Source organism: Capsicum annuum, chromosome 2, assembly GCF_002878395.1.
Source record: "Capsicum annuum cultivar UCD-10X-F1 chromosome 2, UCD10Xv1.1, whole genome shotgun sequence".
In the NCBI taxonomy this organism is placed as follows: domain Eukaryota; kingdom Viridiplantae; phylum Streptophyta; class Magnoliopsida; order Solanales; family Solanaceae; genus Capsicum; species Capsicum annuum.
Window position 1 is genome coordinate 123,436,838 of NC_061112.1, and position 25,561 is coordinate 123,462,398.

Here is a 25,561-nt window from a genome sequence, read left to right on the forward strand (position 1 = left end):
AAAACACACCCCGACAGACATTATCGAACAAATGAAAGTTGTTGTTTACTCTGTCAATATGATAAATTACTAATTATGTATCTGTAGTCTATTTGTCTAGTGTTTTCAAAAGACATCATTACTAGATTCATAAGTTTATTATGCTTACATATTGAATTTTTTATTTTTCAATTTTAAATACATTAAAAAAAAATTCCTAATACATAAAGCTTTTTGTTTTATGCACTGCCTTGATGTAGTTTATGTTGAGATAATTTGATGTAAATTATGATGACTAAATATGCCTTTTTAAAAATATATACTAAAAAGGTGAGTGATGTAAATTACAGCAATGTAAGTGATGCAAGAAAGATAAACAAATGGTGAGTGGAACATCCAACAATTTTATTTAATCAAAAAATTTCATAATTATTTTGTCCAAAAAAAATAATTACATATAACTTAAAACGATAATACGCGCTGCTAGGCACTAGTCAAAATACTATTCACAAAAAGGATGTCAAAAAATTTGTAACTACTCTAAGACAACAATAGTTGATTTGTCGATCGGTGGGACATGAATTGGCCTTGGTCTTGATGGATCTTAATTGTCGCTAGAATATCCTCTCCTAGCTTTGATGACTCAATAGTTTCATAAGAGTGTTGCGTATCTCTTTCGATGATATTTTGCATCAAAATCAGATGAAGAAACTGACAGTTCATCACTAAGAAACTCAGCAAAATCTACCATAAGAACTCTGCAGTCCCTGAACATAAATGTATCTTGATAAGTTAGGAATATATAAATAATAGAATACAATTGTAAACATTGTAAATAGATAAATTTTTGAAGTGTTATTTACAAACTACCATTTGCTTACGGGCAATGCCTTCTACATATTCAACATCAAGTGGGTGTTGGTTCACAAAATCGATCTTAGCTCGTCTTATCCTTATACACTTCGAGACTAGACCATACTGTACGTTCTGTATTTTTCAGAAAATGACTATCAGTCAGGTAGGTTGGCAACATCACAACCAACTTATGGATCTCAGGAGACGGTTCTCTTTGTCTTGATGACAACATTCAGTCATAAACCCCATGCTCTTAACATATACATATAGTTCATTGGGATTGTCCTTTGCCAACTCAAGCATCAACATGCATTTACTTATTTGTTATTAAAAATTAGATGTGGACATATCAAGAAATATCTCGAAGCATATCTGTTTAAACAACTCCATTAGTTCTAAACCCAGATAATTTTTAAAATCAAGCGCAAAGTTATAGTTACAGGAATTACCAAACCTCAAAGGATGAGGTGGAACAACTTTGATAACATATTTCAGCCCCTGCATTCAGATACATTATACATAATGTAAGAACAAAGAATGATGAAGAAATATTAATTTATATGATACATTACTTAACAGAAAAGAAAATGATTATATTGAATGTATCAGAACGAGAAATTCTTATCAAATACATAAAAAATTATGTATCAGCGAACGAAAATTGAAACCTTTTCAGGTTAGATCTATGTATCAGAAAATTCATTATATTGAATATATTAAGGGCGAGAAATTCATATCAAATATTATAACAAATGATGTACCAGTGAATGAAAATTGAAACTTTTCAAGGTCTATCCATATATCATAACGCATGCATTGACCTTATGTACATAGTTATGTATCAGATTAAAGATTAACTTTAACATTTGTTACATTTTGTATTATGATACGTAACTATAACGTATGTATCAGACATCATGCTATATTTCATACTTATGTATCATACTTAAAAAAATTGTGATGTATCATAACGCATGCACAAATAGTATCTTCGTGATTATGTATCATATTAATGATTAACACTAACATTTGTTACATTTTATATTATGATACATAACAATAACTTATTTTGGAGAAATTCATCTATCAAATACATAAATAACATACCTTTTGTGATGGGTTTCTTTTCACATCTTCCTTTCTTCTTCCCTTTGAAATAGCAGTAGCAGACTTCTTCCCTTTAGAACTAGCAACATCCCGTAACTTCTTCATGATTGTAGGATCGTTTCGATGCTTAGATCAATTTTCACAAAAATTGTTGTCTTCATAATTGAAGTTATCAGGAACAAACCCAAATATATCCATTTCAGTAGAAATTGACTGAAATTGAGTAAGCACCAAACTAAAAGAGGGTCCTGACTCCATTAATGTTGTTATAATGATTAAAGAATATAGAATTGAAAAAGGATTTCTTCAAATTCTAAACTAATAAACAAAATCATCAACCGGAAACAAACTAACCTCTAATTATTTTTGAATAATTAAGTTAATAGAGTAATTGTAATGGAGGATAACAGTTGTTGCAGATCGAATTTTGGCATAATCTTCGCCATTATTATCGTGATTTTAGGCTACAAAACAGTAGTTGGGTGTTGTGTTGAGCTGTAGTTGGTAATATATCCGAAAAAGCACATGTGTTGTCAATTAGAAGGGATTTTTTGTAATATGTTTAGTAGAATGGTATTTTAATTTTAAGTAATATAGAAAAGTTAAAGTGTTGAGTTATGAAATTTTTCCTAAAAAATTAGATGATCAATTTCCTTTAATAGTTTCCTGTCTTATGGCTTATTCCTTCTTTCCTTTTAAAAACTTTTATTTTACTTTTTTTTTTTTTATAAAAACACATTTATAATTTTTTAAAGAAATATTAATTTCTGATATTTGTATTGAAGTTCAATGAATTTAAATTCGTGCCACAAAACACCTTATTACTAAGAATTTATAGAAAATGTATCAAAAGGTCATATCTCAAGACGTTTTTGTTTTTTATTATTATTATTCACACGGATGATGTGAGAGCGATCCTTCTGAATAAATTTATCCGCATAAAGCTTGTCTAGTGTGATATTACACGGCCGACAAGTTTGGGGTTTTAAAAATAAATGAATAAATAAATAAAATAAAATAAATAAGAATAAGGATATAAAATTAGAGAGATCCTAAAGGACACGCCACGATGTTCATGATCATCTCATTCATTCATTCCTCAAATCAATCAAACCCCTATTTCTGCTAACTTTCCCCTCCTATATTCTCTCTTTCTAATCCTCCTAATTCTCAAAAAATTAGGATTATTAATTAATACCTAAGAGAAGATAAACAGAAAAAACAAAAAAAAGATAGGGAGTATATTGATCTGTGAGGTAATTAAATTTAATAATCCGAACAAACGATGCATAAATAATGGAGGCTACTCAAGGAGAAGTCTACCCTAGGGTTTCCAATCCACTTCTTCAATCGGTAATTATCCATATTAAATTCATCCTTTTTTATTTTTGGATTTGTTGAATATGCTTTGCTGTTTGATTTTGTTAATTTTATCAGAAGAATCGGTATTTGATTGAGCAGCTGTTTGATCAAATTTTTACTGGTCCCAAGTTTTGGGTTTTGCTTCAACTGTATGAAAGTTATTGTCTTTATTAGTAAAATTGTGGGTGTTTCGGGAATTTTATTCATGTTTAGTTGTTGAATTTATTGTTGAGATTATCTGAAGAAAATTTGTGTTGTTTTGCATCCAAGGGTGTGACCTAGTGTTTAACCAAGTGGGTTGAGCACCGTGAGGTCTCAGTTTCTTAGGTTCAAGAAGACTAGGTGATTTCTTTCCATCTATTGGACAGAGTTACCTGGTAGCTACACCGGGTGGGAAGTGGTAGATATCCTGCAGTATTAGTCGAGGTATCCCTGGGAGATGCGCACAAGTTAGTTCAAACACCATGGTTATCAGAGGAAGTATGGCTATTTTAGTGAAGGAATGGTAAAAGATTGGGGATTTTGTTATGTTATGAGTATCATTCTTGTGGAGATTTGCCTTTGTAAGAGATACGGTAATATAGACAATGAGATTTCTCTGGAAAGCCACAGTTTTGAGGTTTTAATTTATTCAAAGTAAATAATCTAGGATTTAGGGGTGCGATTATTTGTAGAGAGTAAACTGGCAGTTGAAGTGCAGTGTTAAGTCATCGTCATCATCATCTCAATTAGTCTTTTTTTTTTTTTGATAAAGTAACAACAATCATCTCAATTAGTCATTGACAACAAAGAAAAGATTGAATTTCCTTTGTTTCTCTTTCTTTTTTCTGGTGGATCTTAGAAACAGAAGTATAGATGATAACTGTGAGTCGTAAGATGTAAAAGTTGTTGTTGATGATGATGACGAACACCTTTCTGCTACAACGTAGTTGTCTCTCATCGATGGTTGGGGAAGTGACTTTCTAGTATTGTTTTTTAAATCACAAGTGGAGGTCCAAAAGATCCCAGTTCATATAAGATCAACTGTATGTAAGTAAGCGTCTTCAAAAGTTTTCTCAAACTTTAATATGATCTGCCTCCAAGATTTCACTTGCTTTTTCCTGACTGATTCCATGCAAACGCAGATACACAATTAATTTGTTATTTTGCCAGTGCATTTGCCAGCCCAATCTACTTTGGGGTTAAGGTGCAGTTACTGTTGTAGTTTTTGTTGTGTTTAGCCTCTCCATTATCTAATGCTTGTATGCAACTGACATTAGATATGAAAAATTCAAGATTCAAATGTCATAAATGACCATTTGAAAGGCCAATAATGTGTGTAAATTGTTATATTGTCAAGACTCCTTGCATAATGTTGTTCTTTTATCTAATATCCATTTAGAAACAACATTGACAACTGCAAATAAAAGTTTCACATGCGTGCTCAATTCTTCCATATGAAGTTGTACTCTTGAGATTCCTTCCTTCCACTCTGTCCAGGATATATTATACTGCCCTGCCACTTAGATTGGCTAGATTCTTGTGGTCAAATTGAATAATTTCTATTTAGAATTTTCATCTATAGCTGCTGGTCTGTGTACGATAACCTTTACCACCTTGAGAAAAGGGTGTGTTTTCTTTGTTTAATGAACACCCCTGCAATTTGAACTCAAAGTATGCAGTTGAGAAATTTTCTCCGCCAAAAAGTAAGCTAATAATCATGTGTGGGGAGTTTTAGTTATATGTTGATAGTTACTACTTGTCTATTCATAGGCTTGTGCCATTTCAAATTGTCGAGATGTCTTTCTTTTGTTGGGTGAAGTAGAGATATTTGCCAATTGTTAGTAGTTACTTTTTCTAATGTCATCCCACTAATTATCTATTCATGTAGGTAAAAAGGTACAGTTTTTTGTAAGTGCAAGCACAATTTTAAAGTTTGACATGAGAATACTCACTTAACATGTTTTTTTTGGTGCTAGGACTGTAGTAAGTTTGGAGATAACAGAGGGCTGGATGATTTTGAGCCAGTCATGGGTTCAAACATTGTAAAAACGAGTAAGCATGAAGAATATGACAGAGTAGCTGTACACGTAAGGAACGAAATTCCTGAGAACACATGTTCGACGAGGTGTTTAGATATTCAAGCAGAGGAACTTTTCAGCAAACAGTCATTTCAAGACACTCGAGAAGCTAGTGAGAGGTATCATATGGACGGCTGGAAAGGGGAAGTTGAAGAAGATTCTATAACCCCGAGACAGAACAATATCTTGAGGTGTTCTGAGAAGATTATTAGCAGCAACGGGGATAAAAGAGGAAAATGTGATTCGGAATTATTTGGTCAGAGTGCAGGTCACGTAAACAATGATAAGAGTTATATCATGGGCAAGCCAGTGGATGGACAGCAAGAGACTGATCATGATTCGCCTTTGTGCACCAAAGAAAACGATGAGAAGGGGGCGCACACAACTAATGGAGTGGTTAAAGCTAAAGTCTCTAATGCTAATTTTATGCAACAGACTAATGAAAGTGACGTAAAAAGTAATTTTCTGTACCCACAATTAACTGAAAATACAGTGTGTGAAGCTCAGTCATCTCAAAGTGTAGAAAACAGTACGTGCCACCAAAATCAAGAAAAATATTTCTGCTATGATTCACCACTTTTTGGTGAAACTGGGGCTTGGATACCGGTATCAGTTCCTCCAATGTCAGATAGTGAGCATAAAGAGTGGAGTAGAGGCTTCTGCTCAAATGGGGGGTACCTTCCTGAAGGTGGCACAGATTGGAATCAGTGCATTGGGGAGGACAAGGAGTTGACCATGTGGGATGTGGTTCTGGATATGTTGCTCGCAGCACGAGGAAAAGTGCACTCTCTTGCATCTGGTGATGTAGTAGGGAACATGTCGTGGATATCAAACCATCTTGTTGAGCAGGCTTGGAATGAGATGGCTCAAACCCTCACAGAAGCTAATTTTGGTAATGCCCGGGAAATTCTTGAGGCAGATCCTCCCAAATGGTTGCCTGACAGTGCATCTTCCACTTGTATGTTATGTAATGTACGGTTCCACCCTATCATGTGCAGCAGGCATCATTGTCGATTTTGTGGAGGAATATTTTGCAATGAATGTACTAAAGGGAGGAGTTTGCTCCCGGAAAAATTTCGTACTGGGGAACCACAACGAGTATGTGACGTATGTTGTGTACGTATCGAGTCTGTGCAGCCATACCTAATGGATCAAGTAAGCCGTGCTGCTCAGTTGCCAACCCATGACCTCACTGACTTGAGCACATTGAGATCCTGGGTAAACTTCCCGTGGGGACAGTCAATGGAATACGAAATTTATAAGGCCACTAACACTATCCGGGGATATGAAAGGGTATGAAGTTCTATCTTTTACATTAAATGTTGCAACAACAACAAAGCATACCCAGTGTAATCTCACAAAGTGGGTGGGGTCTGGGAGGGTAGTGCTGCATCCCTTATATATCTGCTTAGTGATACTACTGAATTAAACACTGATAACTCACCCCACAATATGTATATTTCCGTTATATACTTCAGTCTAATTTGAAAGAATTCAATTGCTGCATTATTATACTATTTAACATTCTAGCCTCTCATACCCATTTGGAGTTCTACTGGTATGCATCTTATATGTGAAATTAGCAAGCATGGATCTCTTTTTTGTTTAATTTCTTGATGTCTTACGCTGACATATTGGCTGTCTGAAATATTCTGAACAAAAAATTTCAGATTGGTTTGTTGAGTTCTGAGAAGAAAATTCCAGAAGCTATTCTACAAAATGCAAGAGGCCTTGCCATACTTACAGTCGTGAAAGTTGGAGTGATGGTAACCTACAACATCGGAACCGGATTGGTAATTGCATGTAGAGAAGATGGTTCATGGTCTCCCCCCTCGGCCATTTCTTCTTTCGGTGTTGGATGGGGTGCTCAGGTGAATAAATTTATTACTGCATATTTCTGCTAAATGTAGTTAAGGATAATACCAACCTGTATAGATTGGTGTGGATGTAGAAGATTCATATCGCCGGCAACTTATTTTGGATCAAGGATAATTACCACTTTGCTCATCTGTATTGAGAGGTATTTGTCATTCTAGGAAGAAATAATAGATATGAGCATTGCATATGGCTCCTCGTTGACGGTAGTGTCTTAATTGCCACATGTGAAATCCTTACCCAGTCCCTTCTGGATGTTATCCATGATCATGGGTAACTAGGCAAATTCAAATACCATCTAGAGATGATTTGCAATGGAAAGGAGTCTTCCTTTCATGATAATGTTAGTGCTTTGGCAGTTTTGAACTGGTTTTCATATTAAGCACTGGCCATTTCTGTTTAGAGTTAAACATTGGAGAAAGATGTCTGTTCAGTAGTTTGATACTGAAGATGGTTATCAGTTCCAGCTTTTCTATTTGTTCTTTAATGTAGTTTCTTCAAGAAGTGGCCAAAATTTTATGAGGAGGTTAATCAAAAATCAAAATATTATTTCTATTAAGAGGAACTTACCGTCAGTAAATCATAAAGCAGATTTTGTTTTTGTAGGCTGGTGGAGAACTTACTGACTTCATTATTGTTCTGAGAACTACTGATGCTGTCAAGACTTTTGGTGGTGATGCACATCTTTCAGTTGGAGCTGGTGTGAGTGCTGCTGCTGGGATCATTGGACGAACTGCTGAAGCTGATCTTCGTGCCGGTACTGGCGGCTATGCTGCTTGTTATACATACAGCTGCAGTAAAGGTATCAAGTACACTTTGTTTAAAAGTCCACATGTATTGTGCATGTTGTATTTTGACGTGTATGTTGTGTTATTGCGAGATAGAGTTGGCTTGTGATTTGTATCTGCTTTCTATATCACACAATTGTTAATGGCGAGAAATTATTACACTCTTGCCTGTGGAAATAATCAAATATGCAGAAAATTTGCTCATCTGAAAGTAATTATGGGGTTTGAACTACAATAATTCAGAGAATTCTTATTGATGTTGATTTAACTTTAGAAGAGTATAGGAAAGTTAGGGCACTTCAAACCAATCTTCTCACTGGAAGTTAAGTTGATGCTTTCTCTCTATACCTTGTTATATCTTTATATCCATGTTAAAGTGCTATCTGTTTTTTTGGTACAGGTGCCTTTGTTGGGTGTTCCCTACAAGGGAGCGTGGTGACCACCCGAACACGAGAAAACTCCAGATTTTATGGTAGTCAGTCACTTAAAGCTTCAGAAATTCTCCTTGGCTCGTTGCCGAGGCCCCCTGCTGCAGCCGCCCTATATCGTGCACTCGCCGATTTATACCAAAAGCTCTGAAAGTCACGCACGCCTTAAAAGTGTTGTAAATAATGTTTGGTTTGGAAATTTGGAGTTTGATTACTGCTATTCTTTGTGAATTATGATTATATAGATATAGTGATTTTGTACAGTCTGAAAGAAAGAGAAAATTGTAAATAATCATATCTTTGCTGGGAGAATATCCAAGCTCATCAATTGATTATATTGGCAATTTGGCATTCAATGTTGATAGGCAAAAATTGGATGAAAAGAATTATACAGCGGTGCTTGTTCTCTTACTCGCATGATTGTTAATCCAACTATTCATGATAACCCAAATTCTAGATTTGCAGAAAGTTCAACTGCCACATTTGCCATTGTTACATATTGGCCAAGCTAAAGGGAATACACATTTTCACATTGGCCTTTTATGTTGCATTTGTCTATTCACAGTTTATGAACTGTTAAGAATTTGATGGTAGCCTCAGCTATCTACTCCAGGCAAAATTGTTCAACCCTACCCTTTGAAATGTCATTAAGATTCCCCTCCATTATTGCTTAATAGGCTTGAGATCTCCATACATTCTTGATTACTCACACAGGCAATTAACCTTGAATTTTCACATTAGTCTTTGTGACCATCACAACTTGGGCAAGCCTTGTAGAGCCTACCCTTCAACAAAGCACTCTGTTTAGAAATGAAATATATGACAAAAACAAATTAAAGGTACACAGATTCTTGTTGGTCAACTCTAGCTGCTATATTGTGTGAACAATTACAACAGGGTAACTACAGACATATCCAATACTAAAAGGGAAAAAGAATTAAAAGAACAGGGGAGAATATTAGAGAAAATAGGATAACGTTCCCCCAACCCAATCGGGAAAAAGAAAAAAACAAACAAGAATTGGAAAACTAACTGCTGCTCCTACTCTATATTTGTGACTTCTGGTTTTCAGAGTACCAGAGTATCTTCACATTCAGAAGGGATGATCAACACAAGTTCAAAAACATCTGAACTTTGCGATGATCAGGTAAGCATAGATTTTTACATCCTCTCGCACTCCCTATCTGCAACGCAGCAAAAGAACACTAATCAGTCACTCACAACAAATAAATAGTTGAAACAAACTTGACGAGAGATAAACAGGAAGGGTGACGGGGTTAAGAGTTGGTGAAGTGTGTGTATCACAAAGGTTGAAATAAGAAAGTTTACCTAGTGCTGGAGTTCCCAAGTGTAAGCTCAAGATCATCACTGATGCATTCTTCATGAATTCTTTCTCCTTCCCATGGCTTTACTACACCCTTCATATTGCTGCCAAATGCAAACTCTGCTGAGATAACATCCGACATTGGTACATCAGCTGTCTGGTCCATACAAGCTCCAACTGCAGGTGAACATGTCCCACTTTGCCCAGGTGTCCACATTCGAGACCCTCCATTTGATAATGGTTCCTTAAATCCAAATGGATTTGACGAGACGAGGCTGAATGTGGGAGATGAAGGCCCATCCTGTGGAGTTTGAACACCAGAGAGCCATCCTGAATCTGGCGGGGTTTGGCGACCTGGACTAGGAGGGGTTGAGGACGGCAAGAAGGGATAATGCTGCTGTATCCATGAAGAGTTGGCCTTGGGGTTGTCCCAGTGATCATTCATCCTAGGAGTACGGGCAGTGGGAGAGCTCGAAGGTGGAGTCACAGGAGCACTTATAGAACCTCCAGGAACGCACAGATTATGGGGAAAATTAGACAAGGACGGTGATGAGCCCGATGACAGGTTCTTAAGCCAAGGAATAAGCGAGTTGGGATCAGAATTATTTTGGACATTGGCAACATAATGGGACGAGACCGGACTAGGGATAGATGATGAAGCAGGACTCGGATTATACGAAACGCCAGGGCTCAGTTGGTAAGACGAACAAGGGCTTACAGATACCGAACCACCAATATTATCCATACGTTCTACTGGCTTGCATCCCTGCAGAAGAGAACAAATGATAAGCAGCAACAACAGGGCAAATCAAATAGGCAATAGTGAACCCTTCCCCCAGAACTATGCAATTATAGCAGAAAGAGAACTGAGATTTGCAATGCCCGACTAGAAAGATTATATAATCTTAGTTAAAATATTATTTGTCCCAAAGAGAGAGTCTCTTTTAGAACCTCCCAAAATGATATCCCTTTAAGCAATGTCTTTAAACATAACTCCCAAAATGATATCACTTTAAGCAATGTCTTTAAACATTAAGTTTAATATAACAGTTACATGGAACCCAAAGTATGCTATTTTTATCACAATTTTCGTCTAAATTTTACTCCACAAGCAACAAGGTCAACATATGAACCTACATCTTTCTAACTTATAACAAACAATTCAAATATTCAACTCTTGCCCCTATATCTAATAGTTATATCTGTCAAACTAGACATATTAAATAGAGATGTATGGAGTCTTCAAATTGCAAAATCCTGAAATATCAGTGAATCACTTCTCCCCAAGACAAGATTTCCAGTAGTTTGAAATAGCTAACAAAGTAGTGCAAAAGCCACATTACCTACAGCAAGATGAAGGGTATTCTCTTGGTCCAAAAAGAGCCAAGTCTATTTCCATTAAGCGATTTTCTATTTGACCGGAACATTTTGAAACTCCTAGTATAGTAACAATTACCACTTTTAATCAGTTTAATGATAAATGTTTCCACACAAAAAAGGTTCCCAAATCATTCTAATTGCAATAGTTCTCCATAAATTTAAAAGCATTTATCCGTCCAACCACATCTATTCTCGAACTTTAAATTTCCTAATTTAGGCACCACTTGACGTCTACTTGAAAAAATACAAAATCTTTTTGGCCATCATCTTGCTTATTCATAAATGGCTCTTTTTCAATTTTAGCCATAGCAATCATGTTATGTGGGGACGAGTCTAAATCAGCCATTTCAACTTCTCATCCCGTTGATTTGGACTCGGATAACATGACCACTAAAGCCCTACATGTTAATGATAAAAGCATCCAAATACACCCATAAAAATTGGACATAACCCTATTGCCAAAACAAGCCATAGAAAACATAAATGATGGCACCACCAAAAATATTAGACAACTGTAACCCTACCATCCCAACAACTTTTGAAAAAGGGTGTCCATATCCAATGATAATGTCAACTATATGATTAAACCACAAACCCTGTTAGCCCCTCTCCTCCTAGCCCATCAACAGTTTTTCTCCCCATCAAATCCAAAATTGATATCCCCACACGCTCTACAGCCTCAACTATAATTATGAAGAATAAATATTGAAATAAAATAAATATAAAGCAACCAACAACAATAATAGAACAAAAAGGTTTGATATCTTCTTTCTCCCCTCATAATGGTAGTTTAATTCTGTCCAGCAAGGATTTAAGTAGATCACAAGAAATATTACTCCTTGTTTAAATGAACCTATTTCCTTTTTAGTCTTTTCCAAAAAAGAATGACACCTTCTTGTGTTTCTAAAAGCAAACAGCACAAAAGAACAATAAAATCCATGGGCCTTGAAGCAAAAAGCGAGAAGTGAAGCGCTCACTTTTCTATAATAATCAAATTATAATCAAAATAACTAATTTCAGAACACAGTATAAAACAGTGTTTATATTAATCCAACTCCTCAAAGTTGACTTTCATAGAACCCACTGCTTCTTGTTAGGATTAGTTTGCGCGTCATATTTGAATTTTGAAGTGCACACTTCTATAAAGCACATAGCTTCACCTATGAAACAACAACCCATCACTTCTCACAGTTTTATGCTTTAAGCGACCGAGAGATGACTTTTAATAGAACTGCCCCTTTTTAAATAAGGAAACAATTTAACTTAAACGTCCCATTTTATCCTGAACAACAAGCTCTTATAGCTACACAAATGCTATAAAATATTTAAAATCGCATGCGATAAAAGTCGAAAAACAAAAATGTTACTGTATGTTTAAAACTAGGTGTCCCAATAGTTCGTATAGCCACAGAAATTATATTGCATATTTAAGACCAAAATTTTCAATTCTTTTTTCTTTTTCTTGAACTCAATGCTAAGTCAAATAGGGTCACATAACAAGGAGGAATAACAATTTTCTTTCTAGCATTTGAATTCTGATAGTGATGCAACAAGGGGTTGTACTTCCGTGAATTAACTATTGAACCTTAAGATTAAATTCCTAAACTACCCTTCCATAAAGAGACTGCAGATTCAGGACTTTGAAACTCAGAACTGCAAGCAATCAAAGGACTGGTAAAACCCTGGAATCACCTGAAATGTCCATACAGCCCATAAATTCCAAAGAAAAAAATGTGGGACCTTGGCAGTACAGTAGGGGTAATATCGTCAAATTAGCATCTAGGTGAAATGTTCAGACTTTTCTGAAAGCTCTCTGACCGTGCACAAAATACACGGAGCTGAACAAATCTATCCAGGATTCGTCTTTTCGATCTTTTGCTTTTTCCTCTAAATTTAACATAAAAAAATTAACTAAATTTTTACAAAATCCAAATGACTCAATAAACAATCCCGAACCTCTCCATAATTTACTGGCACATTTCGAATTTCGAGATTCAAATTACTAAAATTTGACTTGCTCAAATATAGAACCTCAACTTTTTTAAAAATAAATTTTATATATATTTAAAAACTAGGCCAAAAATACTATATAAATCATACTAATAATTAAAAACTTGGAAAATACTCGTATAAAAGACTTATAAAGAAATTTGATCAAGGGAAAATTAGCTTCCACTCTCGAAATTTTAACTGTGCTGCATAAGAAGATATTTTCAGCTTAATTCACCTTTACTAGTTGCAATAAATTTTTTGCAGAGAAAGAGAGAAAATTGGTGATGTTTGATAAAAAAGTAGTTTACCTTTCTGTAAGTAGTTCCATCTTCTTCAACCATCCAACCCGCTTCTTTACACAGAGCTTTCAATACCTCGTTATTATCACAGTGTTTAGGTAGCTTATAGTTACCATACATCCTTAATCCGGCGAAGATCTTGGCGGCGATCGCCCTCCGCCGCCGTTCTCTCCGCTTGTTGTTCTCTCTTTCCTTCCATGTCGGTAGCCTTGTGCCGGAAGTCATTACACGCGCCGCCGGAAGAGGGGAGTTAAACCGGGTTGATTTCTAGACCGGTTTAGTTACTGGACCGGGCTTAATACAAAATAGAAATGAGAGAAGGTACTAGTAAGACATTCTTTTGAGCTAAAATATGACAAAAGTTTCTGATCTAATATGAGCAGGTGAATAATCGGATTTTGCCACTGATTTTGATGGAAATTACGGAATTACCACCAAGTGTTTTTTGTTTATTGATTTAAAAGTCCTGGAAATGTGGGCGGTGCACGTGTTGAGTCATTTTACATAAGTTTTTAAGGGGTTGTTTGGCATGCTGGTTTACAAAAATTGCACTGCATTTGATCGACATGAATTTATTTTGATGATATAAACTAATCCAATCTTTAATTTATTGGATTTATTTTAGCAATTATATACATTATAAAATTTATTTCAAACTTCATTTTATTTTATTTTGTGTATCGATTAATTAGGATCGTTTGGTGGTCGGTTAAAATTATGTAAATATTCGTGATATATAAATTAATTATGAAAAAAATTATATATTATGTAAGATTTAGTTATTTATGTATTACTTATTTCATCTTTTATTTGCACAAAATAATACACCGATTCTCTAATAATTTAGTCATTTAGGTTAGTTTCTAAATTATAATTTAAAATCATATTAATGTTATTTATAAATAATTTACCTCTAATCAGACATCAAACATGATTACGCATGAATTAATACATCGACTCATCTCCAAATCATCTGTCAAAAAAATAATTAATTTTATATATTAAAAAAACTAACGTATGCATTAGCCTTGTGTATTACTACTAGTACCTTATTTGATATATTTTTTAGTTTATGTACATTTTATTGTGTATTGAGGTGCGTATTACTAATACCTCAAAATTCATGTCATTAGCAATGTAATGAATCTAATGCATGCATTAACATGATTAAAAATACAATTATCTCTTAATTTTTTTAACATTCTTTTCAATATATATATGGAGGATATTTTTATATAAAAAAAAAAAATTTAAAAAATATATTTTTAATATATCAAATAAAATATAAATATATTTAATACAAACATTATTAATATATTAACCACCATATTTTGCTATGTAGCCTGGTGGATTGTGAGGAAATTGTCAAGAAAGGGGTGTGGGGGTAAGAATGGGATTTTAATATGAATGACCAAGTCAAAATTCAAAAAGGGGTAAAAGACAATGATTGTGTTTCTAAAATGGGGTATGAAATCAATCCTTTTGAAAATTTTGGACGGAAAAAGTTCAAATGTCACCCTAATTTATAAAAGCAGATGTCCTTTCTAAGGTCTCTTTTTGACCTTTTTCGTACTAATTAAGATAAGTATTATCAAGAATAGTTACTATTATACCATAGTTTGGCTTGCTTTAGATATACACACAGTCCCCATCTACAAAGGAAGATCAAGATACCACAAAAGAACAAATGTTTCTTGCCCTTTGAATTTTATTTAAACACTGCAAATATAACTTGTTCAAATTAAATAGGTAATAAATTAATTTTATCAGGTAATACATTTTATTTAAATTTTGAAATGAAATTTATATGTATTTGTATATATTCATTATGTAAATAGTTAATCACTATAATATATCACTTCGTTCTATTACATGTATTTGTCGCAAAAAAAGTTGTAGAGCCTTAAGTCTGTTCCAATTGAGATTGAATAGCTAAATATAACTAAGATGTTAGATGCATTACTTGTACGAATATCTCTATTTTTTATGATCTTTGATTTTCTTCCCCTCAAATTTGTGATTTTTAATTTTTGTCTTTCAATATTTAAGTAACAAAAAAATGACTAAAAATACCTCGACAAAAAAAAATTCACAAGGGACTCATTCTTAATAGGTTAAAAAAAATCATAAGGCATGAGTTATGTCTTCCAAAACATAACTTAGCTCCTTCGTAACTTAATCGGTAAAGGCATAAGTTCAGTTTTAGAATCCACGAAGTTATGTTTCACAAGACCTAACTTATTCTTACAGAACTTTGGTCGTACAAGGCAAAAGCTTTGTAAACTTATATCTTGAGAATTAGATGCTACACAATTTATATCGAAACACTTTTTGCTTTTAAAGATATTTTAGCCTATAAATTTTCATTAAATGAGAAGCAATAACATAAAGTAAAATCTACCAATTTTATGGGCAAAAATTAAAGAATACTCCCTGCAAAAACTTGTCAGCAATGGGCTTTCAACTTGGTGATTTAGTTGGGCCTACTTTCCCAAAGTGCATTAGATAGGAACTGAAGGATCTAAAGTCCAGTCCACTATTATAACTTAATCATTGACGAGTTTGTGTGTAGCATTGGTGGAGGTATATACAACATTACGAAAAAAGGGGCAGTCCGGTGCACTAAAATTTCCACTATATGCAGGGTTCGTGGAAGGGTCACACCACAAGGGTGTATTGTACGCAGTCTTACCTTGCATTTCTACCAGAGACTGTTTCCAAGGCTTGAAAAACCTGACCTCTCCTGCTCACATGACAGCAACTTTATCAGTTACTCTAAGACTCCCTTCATATACCACATTACAAATTACATAAATATTAGTAATATCCATAATCACCTAAAACTGGAAAAAAAATTGCCCCAATGACACTGCTTTACTGTTCTTATTTTATTTTATTTATTTATTGTATATATAAACTAGAGGTAGGGAAAGGAAAAATAGGGTGAATATTACAAAGTGAAAAATCAAATTCTCCTTAATAAAGTAAACTTTCGGTAGCTAATCAAGTGAGTTATGGGTTACTAAGATTCCCTATGATTTATTGATTTTAGTTGGTAAAAGACAATAAAATTTAAGAACTAAGAGCAGGATAGACAATCTATCTTTAGAGAAAGGGACTTCATGTGATTGAAAAATAGGTTGAGTGATTGATGTTAATTTAAAAAAAAAAAATCGAAATAAAGAGGTTATGTTTCCAAGGAGAAAATTATATGATTAATGTGCATGACTTAAATGCATTTTTGTTATAACACCAGAAAGAACAAAGAAGAAGAATAGAGAGAATAGAGAGTAATTTTTATTTCTTCTCTTAAGGGATGAAAGATCATAAAATTGTAAATATAATGAACAAAATCCTTCTATTTATAGGAAAAATTTACTCCTAGTCTTAGTAAAAGACGAATGCTTCAAATCCTAACAGATATCAAAGTAGATCTTAATAGATCTTGATAGACATTCAATATAATGTAAATACATTTATAACACTTCCCTTGAATGTCTAATTGGTAGATAATGTGCCTCGTTAAAATCTTACTAGAAAAAACCCGGTAGGAAAAAAATCTAGTGAAAAAAAATTAGTACACATCTCTAATAATACGCATTTCGGCTGCCTCATTAAAAACCTTACAAAGAAAATTCAGTGGGACAAAACCTCATAAGAAAAAAAGAGTACAACGCGTATTAACTCCCCCTAATAAGAACATCCTTGAACCTTTGCATCCCGATCTTGTGCACCATCTTCTTAAAAGTTGTAATTGGAGAAGACTTGGTGAATAAATCAGTCACATTGTCAGTTGAACGAATCTGTTGCGCGTTAATATCATCATTCTTTTGTAGCTCATGTATGTAGAAAAGCTTTGGCAAAATGTGCTTCGTTCTATCTCCATTTATGAATCCTCCGTTAAGATGTGCTATGTATGCTGAATTATCCCTATATAAAATTGTAGGTAGATTGTCATATTTTACACCACATTTTTCTCGAATGAGATGTATCATGGACCTCAACCATACACATTCTCGGCTTGCTTCATGAATAGCTATTATTTCAGCATGATTCGATAAAGTGGCTACGATAGACTACTTTGTATATCTCTAAGATATGGCAATATCCCCATATGTGAACACATTGTATATTTGAGACCTAGATTTATGCTGGTTAGATGAGTATCCAACATCAGCATGATCAGTAAGATCGGGACTGTAATATTTAGAATAAAATTATTCTCATTTATCTTATCCCATTTCGATGTCTCCTAGTAGGAGTAGAAATATACCTTGCTAACAAATTGAGCGAAAGGCTATATTGGGTCTTGTAGTTTTTTACAAGATACATGAGTGCACCAATTGTACTAAGATATGTTACTTCATAACCAATCCAAATTGGTATATTTCTCATTTCAGCAAATAATCTTATTGCTTTTAAAAACTCTCCAAGAGTTTCAATAATTTTCAAGTTATAAGCTTATACAATATAAGGATTATCAATAAGTTTTACAGAAACTTTTATATTTTGAATCCTTAAAGAAGTTTTCATACAAATTTTGTCAAAGTGACAATATTCAACATTTTATATGTGACATCTTCAAGTGTCTGGACTGCAAATCAAATAAATTTTCACTTACCAAGATGCATCATTTCATGTCACTTGATAAATGTTTCTACTTCAGCATGCTTAAATTAACGTAGAATTAAGATCCTCGTAATCTTTCACAATATTGCGTCAATATTGTGTCAAAGATATTGATGATATATCATTTAGTATCGGTTCACAATGCGACATAATAATTTGAGATCTCATCACTTCATTATTTTCAGGTACATGAACCTCTCACAAGGTTTCATGAAGTGTTATGTCGTAGGCTCTTCAAGAGCTCATTGCCTTCTTATTATGATTATTTGCTCCTAATTTTTCAAGGACTATTTCATTCGAAACCGATTAGTCTACCACGATTCACGCATGCATAGACTTTGTCCTTTAGGAACACAAAATAAGAGCACTTGCGCTTAATATGAGATGTTTTCGGCATTTGACTTAAATTATCTTTTGGATGAGGATCTGGTGATAATTCCTAACATATTTCATAGCGCTTTATAATCTCCCCCTTATGTTAGGAAAACTAACATACATCCTCTACTTCTTTGAGGAATTCATCTTTGTGTATTATGGTATATTCATTAATCGTATAGCGCACATCAAAATTATTAGATGGAATAATTAGTTCCCGACCTTGAACCAATTGAGAGGGAAGAAATAATCATAATTTATTGGTCTAATGCATACAAGTGTTATTGTATTCAAAATATCATATTTCAGACCAATACATGAAGCTTTGTTCTCATTAGCGATGGTTTAGCTATTTATCAAAGACATTCAATGCTAAACTATCATCATCAAGATAACTTTCTTGATTGCACAATTTGAAAATTATGTTCTTAACTCAATTTTATTGAGCAAACAACTTTCTGAATGTCAAATTGCAAGTTGACAATGAATGTACATGTGATCATCTTATTGATGCATCTTTTCAACATATCACATGATAGGTGAACGGGTCCTTATTCACCTTTTATAATTTTCAGATTTGAAGGGATTCAATCCCAATATTAGTTGGTCCAACCAACTTATCATGAGAACAAACGACATAAATAATTCTTGAAGAATCTTCTAGTTCTTCAATACATGCACATCTTCGAGATGTCACAATCGTTCATATCAATTTATGAACTTTTATTCTAGCAAACTCCAAGTTTACCATGACATGTACTTTTTCTTTAGTAAATTTCAGATTTACTATTACATGAATAAATTTCAGATTTATTACTTCAGAAGTAAATTTCAAAATTATTCAACCTCTTTCGGAGGTGAGTTGTGATACAATCACAATCAAGTGCACGTTTTGCATTAATAAGTTTCTCATTCCCCAGGAATGGAATATAATCGTGCCTTAAGTCTATCAAATTATGATAGCTTATAACCTCTTTCAAGATTTTGTCATTTCAGAAGCAAATCGAGGCATACATATGATGTAGAGAATTTTTTTTCTCTAGCATATCTTATAATTATATAAGCGTGTGAAAATATCATCATTTTTTATGATCATTATCATATTGTCTCTCCACGCGTATATTCGTGCATTCAATCACTTTTCTTCATTCAGACATATTATGCACTGCTACCACATACACCTTAAGAATGAAGTAAGTTGTTATATTTCAGACTTATCATATATTGCTACCACATTCACTTCATGGAATAGAGCATATTCAATGGGTCGAATTTCATGACTTTTCATCAAACACCCATTATTTTACCTTAACCATCACAATATTATCAATATGGTGTATTGAGATTCAAACTCAATATTTGATCCATATAAAGACGTCTTAGGCATGAATCAATGAGACTTGAACCCAACATATTATCATCTTTTTTGATAATATTGTTCTTGAGGAATAAATTTAAAATATAAATGGTTCCAAACTAATTATTTTTTTTCAAATCCAATAATAATTATATTAGTAGTAGCAAAAGAAAGATAACATAAAGAATTACTAATCTTGAAATCCTTTAGATTTATAATCTCACCTTGTTTGGCAGAGTCTTGTGCTGATAACGTGTTATAAAACAAGAAAAAACAAAGAAGAAGAGTAGAGAGAATAGAGAGAGTAATTCTTATTTCGTCTCTTAAGGGATGAGATATCATAAGATTGTAAATACAATAAACAAAACCCCTCTATTTATAGGTGAAATTTACTCCTAGTCTGAGTAAAAGACGGATGCTTCAAATCCTAATAGATATCAAAGTAGATCTTGATAGACATTCACTATGACGTAAATACATTTATAACAATTTTAACTTAATCTTCACTCTCTATAATTACTTCCTCAGTTTTGTTTTAGTTGATCATTTTTCTAAAAATATTTGTTTTAATTTATTTGTGCAAGTTGTAAAATCAAGACTATTTTACACATATTTTTTTTATTCTACCTTTGATAGTATTAAATATAATCATATTTTTCAAAATTATTGAAAGTAACAATTTTATATTTTCAATACTAACTTTAAATATGAAACTTTACTTTTTCTTCTCTTTTCAAGAATACTATATCTATAAGTACAAGTCATGCACGTACAACTTCTCCATCTTTTTTTTCGAAAGTAGTATACTATTCTTTCACTTATTCCATATATATTCCAAAAGAGGAGTATTTCTTTTGAATATTTTTTAATCAATTTTTTTATTTTGATTATTACGGGTATATTTGAAATACGAAGATTGATATGTAAAACACATCTATCGCTAATGAATCATTTATAAAAGTTGAAGATTCGATGAAGATTATAGTTAATGATTCAATAAAAAAAGTTGAAAATTTTAATTTGAACGTCAAAAACTGTGTACTCGATTTAAACAAATTTCCTATAAAAAATGAGGAAGGACTTGATAGGTCACACATATACAAATGATAGAATATAAATCATTAATAAACTATAGAATAGAGTTGATAGGTTACACATATACCAATGATAGAATATAAATCATTAATAAATTATAAATTTTAAAAACTATAAACTCTATAGCTTAATGAATAATTAAATTCAATGGTGTAGTATTACTCTATTCTACAGCTTAATATTTTATTTGCTGAACATTTAAATTTTCTATTCTATTTCATGGATTATGTGAATTTGCTGAATGTTCACATTTGTAGCTCAACATTCTTAAGTGATGCATTTCTTTTAGATAGAGTAGTATGGAGTGGAGTGCTCAAGTTTTTACTTCTCCAAAAATATTTTTAATGATTTATAGATTCTAGACTTACTCATGCATAAATTGAAATAATTGCATCAAACTTTCATATTTAATTGATTATTGAATTTTACAATGTCAAGAAAGGTAAAAAAATAAAATACACTTCTAATTATTGAATTTCTTAATGAGTGTGCCAAGACTATTATTCTCAATATTTTGAAATATATTTTTTACTTTATTTCGGAATATCTGTTTGATCATAATATTTCAAAATATATTTTAACAATATTTGAATTTTTGAAAAGCAACTCAAGAGGTATTTTCATCATTTTTTAATTCACTTTTTTGCTACTTTTAATTTTGTTTTTAATTTTTTAAAATCTAAGATTTTATTTTTCATAAAATAACTCAATTTTCATAGAACTCTAAATCTTTTAAATTTATTTTTAAATTTTAAAAATATCTATTTCTAAAATACTATAATCAAATACATATCCAACTTTATTTTCAACTTAAGAAATAATAAATAAAATAAATATATTTTTGATTTTCATTGTCAGACGAATTCTAAAAACTTATTCGGCAATTAGACACCAAAATTTTATTTTTAGAATAAGCTAATTTGTAGGCGTGATGTTATACGCTTGGAAAATAATGGCGACACGGTTTCGGAGTCCCCAAGAAATTCTAATTAGCTGATCAAAGCAGTGGCGTCATTAAGTATTCTCTCTATTTATTTTTATTTACTCCCTTCGTTTTAAAAAGAATGACTTACTTTTTTTTTTAGTTCGTTTTAAAAAGAATGATTTTTTTTTGTAATACTTTAATTTCAACTTTCTGCATATTTAGAACCACAAGATTAAAATTTTTTTTAGTATATTTAACACAACTTTAATTTAAGGCACAAGAATAAATTTTTTTCTTTATTTTCTTAAATTTTATGTCAAATCAAAATAATTTATTATCACTTTTAATATGCACATTCATTAAAAAAGTAATTATTAATATAATTATTTTATATATTTAACATAATTTATCTTGAAAATAATTTGAAGAATAAAAAATAAAAAAAATTCTTCTTGATAAGTTAAAAGTAACAAGTAAAATTAGAAATTAAATTAAAAAAATAAAGTCAAGTAAAATCGAGTACGTATTTTTCATTCTCTTCGCCCCAAGCTAACAACACAAACTGCCATCTTTCTAAAAAAATATTTATTTTAATTTAATTATATTTTTATTAAGTTAAAAATATTTCATTATATTTTTTTAATATCATTTTTACATTAATTGATTAAATAAATTTGATAAATAAACTTCTATAAATACCTTTTTAAGGAGAATATTAAGTCAATAAAATTTAATTATTTTAAAATTTAATCATTAATGTTTCACGGAGCCCGAAAATAGGTGCACAAATTCCAAATTTTGATAGAAGCTTTGATTTTGTGAAATTCTCATCACATATTCCAAGAAAAATAACCAAATCCGCAAAGTAGCAACGGACCAACCGTCGAGTATTTTCATCATAAAAAAAAAACAAAAAAACGAAGCAGCCTAAACAAATTTCTTCTACATATTTCTGGGCCTCAAATTAATTTTACGAGTTTTTCTCAGTCTGTCTCAGCTGGTAAATTATTTTTCAATTCTTGATGGTTTATGTTTTGGTATATATTTGGATGCTTTTGCGTGAAGTTTGGGACATCATTATTTTTTTTTTTAATTTAACGACTTTGATGTAATGGGTTTCGAAATTTTTATCTAATGGCTTATTATTGGTCTTCTCTTTGTTTTTCTTATTACTTTTTTCCCCTCCAATTTTGACTCTTGGCTAGTGTGAACGCAGGAAAAAATTGGCTTTGATAGTGATTCTTGCGCATGCATAGAAAAAGGGCTGATTTTTTGGAGGATAATGGGATTTTTGCAAAATTTCAGGTTTGGAAAATTATTGGGTTCTGCAAATGATAGTAAAAATGTTGGCTTTGGTTGGTTAAAGCATGGTAAAAGGTGTAGAGCTTCTTGAATTTGTGAGTTTGAGTTTCTGTTTATCTTGGGGTTGATAATAAGAGATTTGGGGGTTATTTGTTTAGTGTGAATTCCTTCTGGAATGTTCCAGAAGGTGTTTATTTTTAATTCTTTTTTAAAATGATGCATTTTGAAGTTTCTTTTAGTTGACAATAGGAAGAAAAATATTCGAGAAAGTTGAATTCTTTGTCATCTTGGATCTTGTCAGATATATATAATATAAAAGATAAGAATCTGTTTTCACAATTGAGCAAGTTGCCTGTAGTGTGGGGTTCTGGAAACAAGCATGTGCTTGTGAATTGATGGAGATCTGATCCGAGCTCATAGCGATCCTTACAAGTTGTTTGTGTGATCTGGAGTGTGATAATAAGGTGTTTTGGTTTAAGTAGATGCTTTGTTTCTTTATTTTTTAGTTTAAGGGTTGTGATTTTTGTTTAAGCCTGTGATGGATGAAGGTGCGTGCAGCACGAATGCATTGCCTCCTTTTCTTACAAAGACATATGAAATGGTGGATGATCCATCCTGTGATGCCATTGTCTCCTGGAGTTCGAGTAATAAAAGCTTCATTGTATGGAATCCTCCAAATTTTTCAAGAGATTTGTTGCCTAGATACTTCAAGCACAATAATTTTTCCAGCTTTATTAGACAGCTAAACACTTATGTAAGTGGGTTAGTTCCTCTCATATTGATCTTTTGTTTTTATCTATTGTAACTTATTTGTTAGTATTCACATGCCTTTGGCCTCTTTGGTGAACCAGGGATTCAGGAAAATTGACGCTGAAAAATGGGAATTTGCGAATGAAGATAATAATTTTATTAGAGGTCAGCCGCACCTTTTGAAGAATATCCATAGGCGTAAACCTGTTCACAGTCATTCTGCACAGAATCTTCATGGCCTGTCATCTCCGTTGACTGAATCAGAAAGACAAGGGTACAAGGAAGATATTCAAAAGCTGAAGCATGAGAATGGATCACTTCACTTGGACCTACAAAGACATGAGCAGGATCACCATGGACTTGAATTGCAACTGCAGGTTTTGACTGAACGTGTTCAACATGTGGAACATCGTCAGAAGACCATGCTCTCTGCTTTAGCTCGAACCTTAGGTAATTCAGTAGCGGATTTGAGCCACATGCCACACCTTCAAGTAAATGACAGAAAAAGAAGGTTGCCAGGAAACAGCTGCCTCTATACTGAAAGTGACCTGGAAGATACGCGAGGGTTTTCATCGAAGGCTCTGACTAGGAAAAATATGAACCCATCCTCTCTTTTGACAATGAATACAGAACGGTTAGATCAGTTGGAATCTTCTTTGACTTTTTGGGAAGATGTTCTACACAATGTTGATCAAGCTGGGATACAACAGAATTGTTCACTGGAGTTGGATGAATCTAGAAGCTGTGCCGATAGTCCTGCTATATCTTACACACAACTAGATATTGATGTTGGGCCTAAGGCTTCTGGAATTGACATGAATTCTGAGCCTAATGCAAACCCTACTCCTGATGCTTCAGAACCAGATGACAAAGCAGCAGCAGGAACATCTACTATTGTTCCAACAGGAGTTAATGATGTATTTTGGGAACAGTTCCTAACTGAGAATCCTGTTTCTGAAGTACAGTCGGAGAGGAAAGATATTGCTAGCAAAAAGAATGAAAACAAACCAGTTGACAGTGCAAAATATTGGTGGAACATGAAGAGTGTAAATAGCCTGGCAGAACAGTTGGGACATCTTACTCCAGCAGAGAAAACTTAATTTGGTAGGTTATATGATAAATGCCTTATTCATGTTGTGGCATTCTGGCTTGTTGTATATCTAGTGTACTAGTTGTTTTATTAGGAAGTAGATATATGTGTTGATATGTAAATTGATTTTGTTCTTGCTATGCATTGCATGATATGAGGGAAATATCGAGCTTCTGAAAATTCTCTTGCATGAATTCCTTGTTTATGTTGGTTTGTTCTTATTAGCCTTGCTCGTTGTACTTCCATCTGGATACAGTGATTTCTCTTTATTATTTGATTTAAGATCATACGTTTACAGTCTTTTGCGCTTAACTGATTTTTGTTGGTCATCCTGTAAAATGCAGCGTCTCTTGTATCTAAAGTTTACCTTATTTTTAGGTATGCTGAAAGTATTGGGTCTACACAAGTCCATACATTCCTTTTTCTTCCCCTTAATTTATCCCTGCACTGTTCTGTGTGTGCACATTGTTGTGTCACTTCAGACTTCAGAGTATAGAAATTATGTTGCTTAAAGCCTCACATATTCTGTAAGCTTATGTCTCCTCTGGGTTGAAGGCTAATGAATGTTGCTGAAGCACAACAAGAGCAA

The 25,561-nt window shown here is 32.9% G+C and overlaps 3 protein-coding genes across 7 annotated transcripts; 2 read left to right on the top strand and 1 right to left on the bottom strand.

The window, feature by feature from the left end:
* Positions 1-2,925: 2,925 nt before the first annotated feature.
* Positions 2,926-8,810, top strand: LOC107859205. The gene is made up of 5 exons (XM_016704127.2): positions 2,926-3,294; positions 5,262-6,656; positions 7,034-7,234; positions 7,845-8,040; positions 8,427-8,810. The coding sequence occupies exons 1-5, from the start codon at positions 3,238-3,240 to the stop codon at positions 8,603-8,605; spliced, it is 2,028 nt and encodes a 675-aa protein (XP_016559613.1). The 5' UTR covers positions 2,926-3,237; the 3' UTR covers positions 8,606-8,810.
* A 447-nt stretch (positions 8,811-9,257) lies between these two features.
* On the bottom strand, positions 9,258-13,826 carry LOC107859206 (BES1/BZR1 homolog protein 4). Of its 2 annotated transcripts, XM_016704129.2 has the most exons (3): positions 13,459-13,826; positions 9,784-10,544; positions 9,258-9,638 (listed from the first exon to the last, which is right to left on the bottom strand). In XM_016704129.2, exons 1-3 carry the CDS (start codon positions 13,672-13,674, stop codon positions 9,635-9,637), a joined length of 981 nt encoding a protein of 326 aa, XP_016559615.2. In that variant the 5' UTR covers positions 13,675-13,826; the 3' UTR covers positions 9,258-9,634. The 2 variants fall into 2 exon arrangements, with proteins under 2 accessions (XP_016559615.2, XP_016559616.2); XM_016704130.2 differs by lacking the exon at positions 9,258-9,638 and having other exon boundaries at positions 9,780-10,544.
* An 8,731-nt stretch (positions 13,827-22,557) lies between these two features.
* On the top strand, positions 22,558-25,162 carry LOC107859203 (heat stress transcription factor A-4c). 4 transcript variants are annotated; one of them, XM_047406816.1, is made up of 4 exons: positions 22,580-22,830; positions 23,036-23,135; positions 23,665-23,886; positions 23,984-25,162. In XM_047406816.1, exons 2-4 carry the CDS (start codon positions 23,079-23,081, stop codon positions 24,980-24,982), a joined length of 1,278 nt encoding a protein of 425 aa, XP_047262772.1. In that variant the 5' UTR covers positions 22,580-22,830; positions 23,036-23,078; the 3' UTR covers positions 24,983-25,162. The 4 variants fall into 4 exon arrangements, with proteins under 4 accessions (XP_047262773.1, XP_047262772.1, XP_016559607.1 ...); XM_016704121.2 differs by having other exon boundaries at positions 23,047-23,135; XM_047406817.1 differs by having other exon boundaries at positions 22,558-22,830; positions 23,047-23,886.
* Positions 25,163-25,561: the final 399 nt, after the last annotated feature.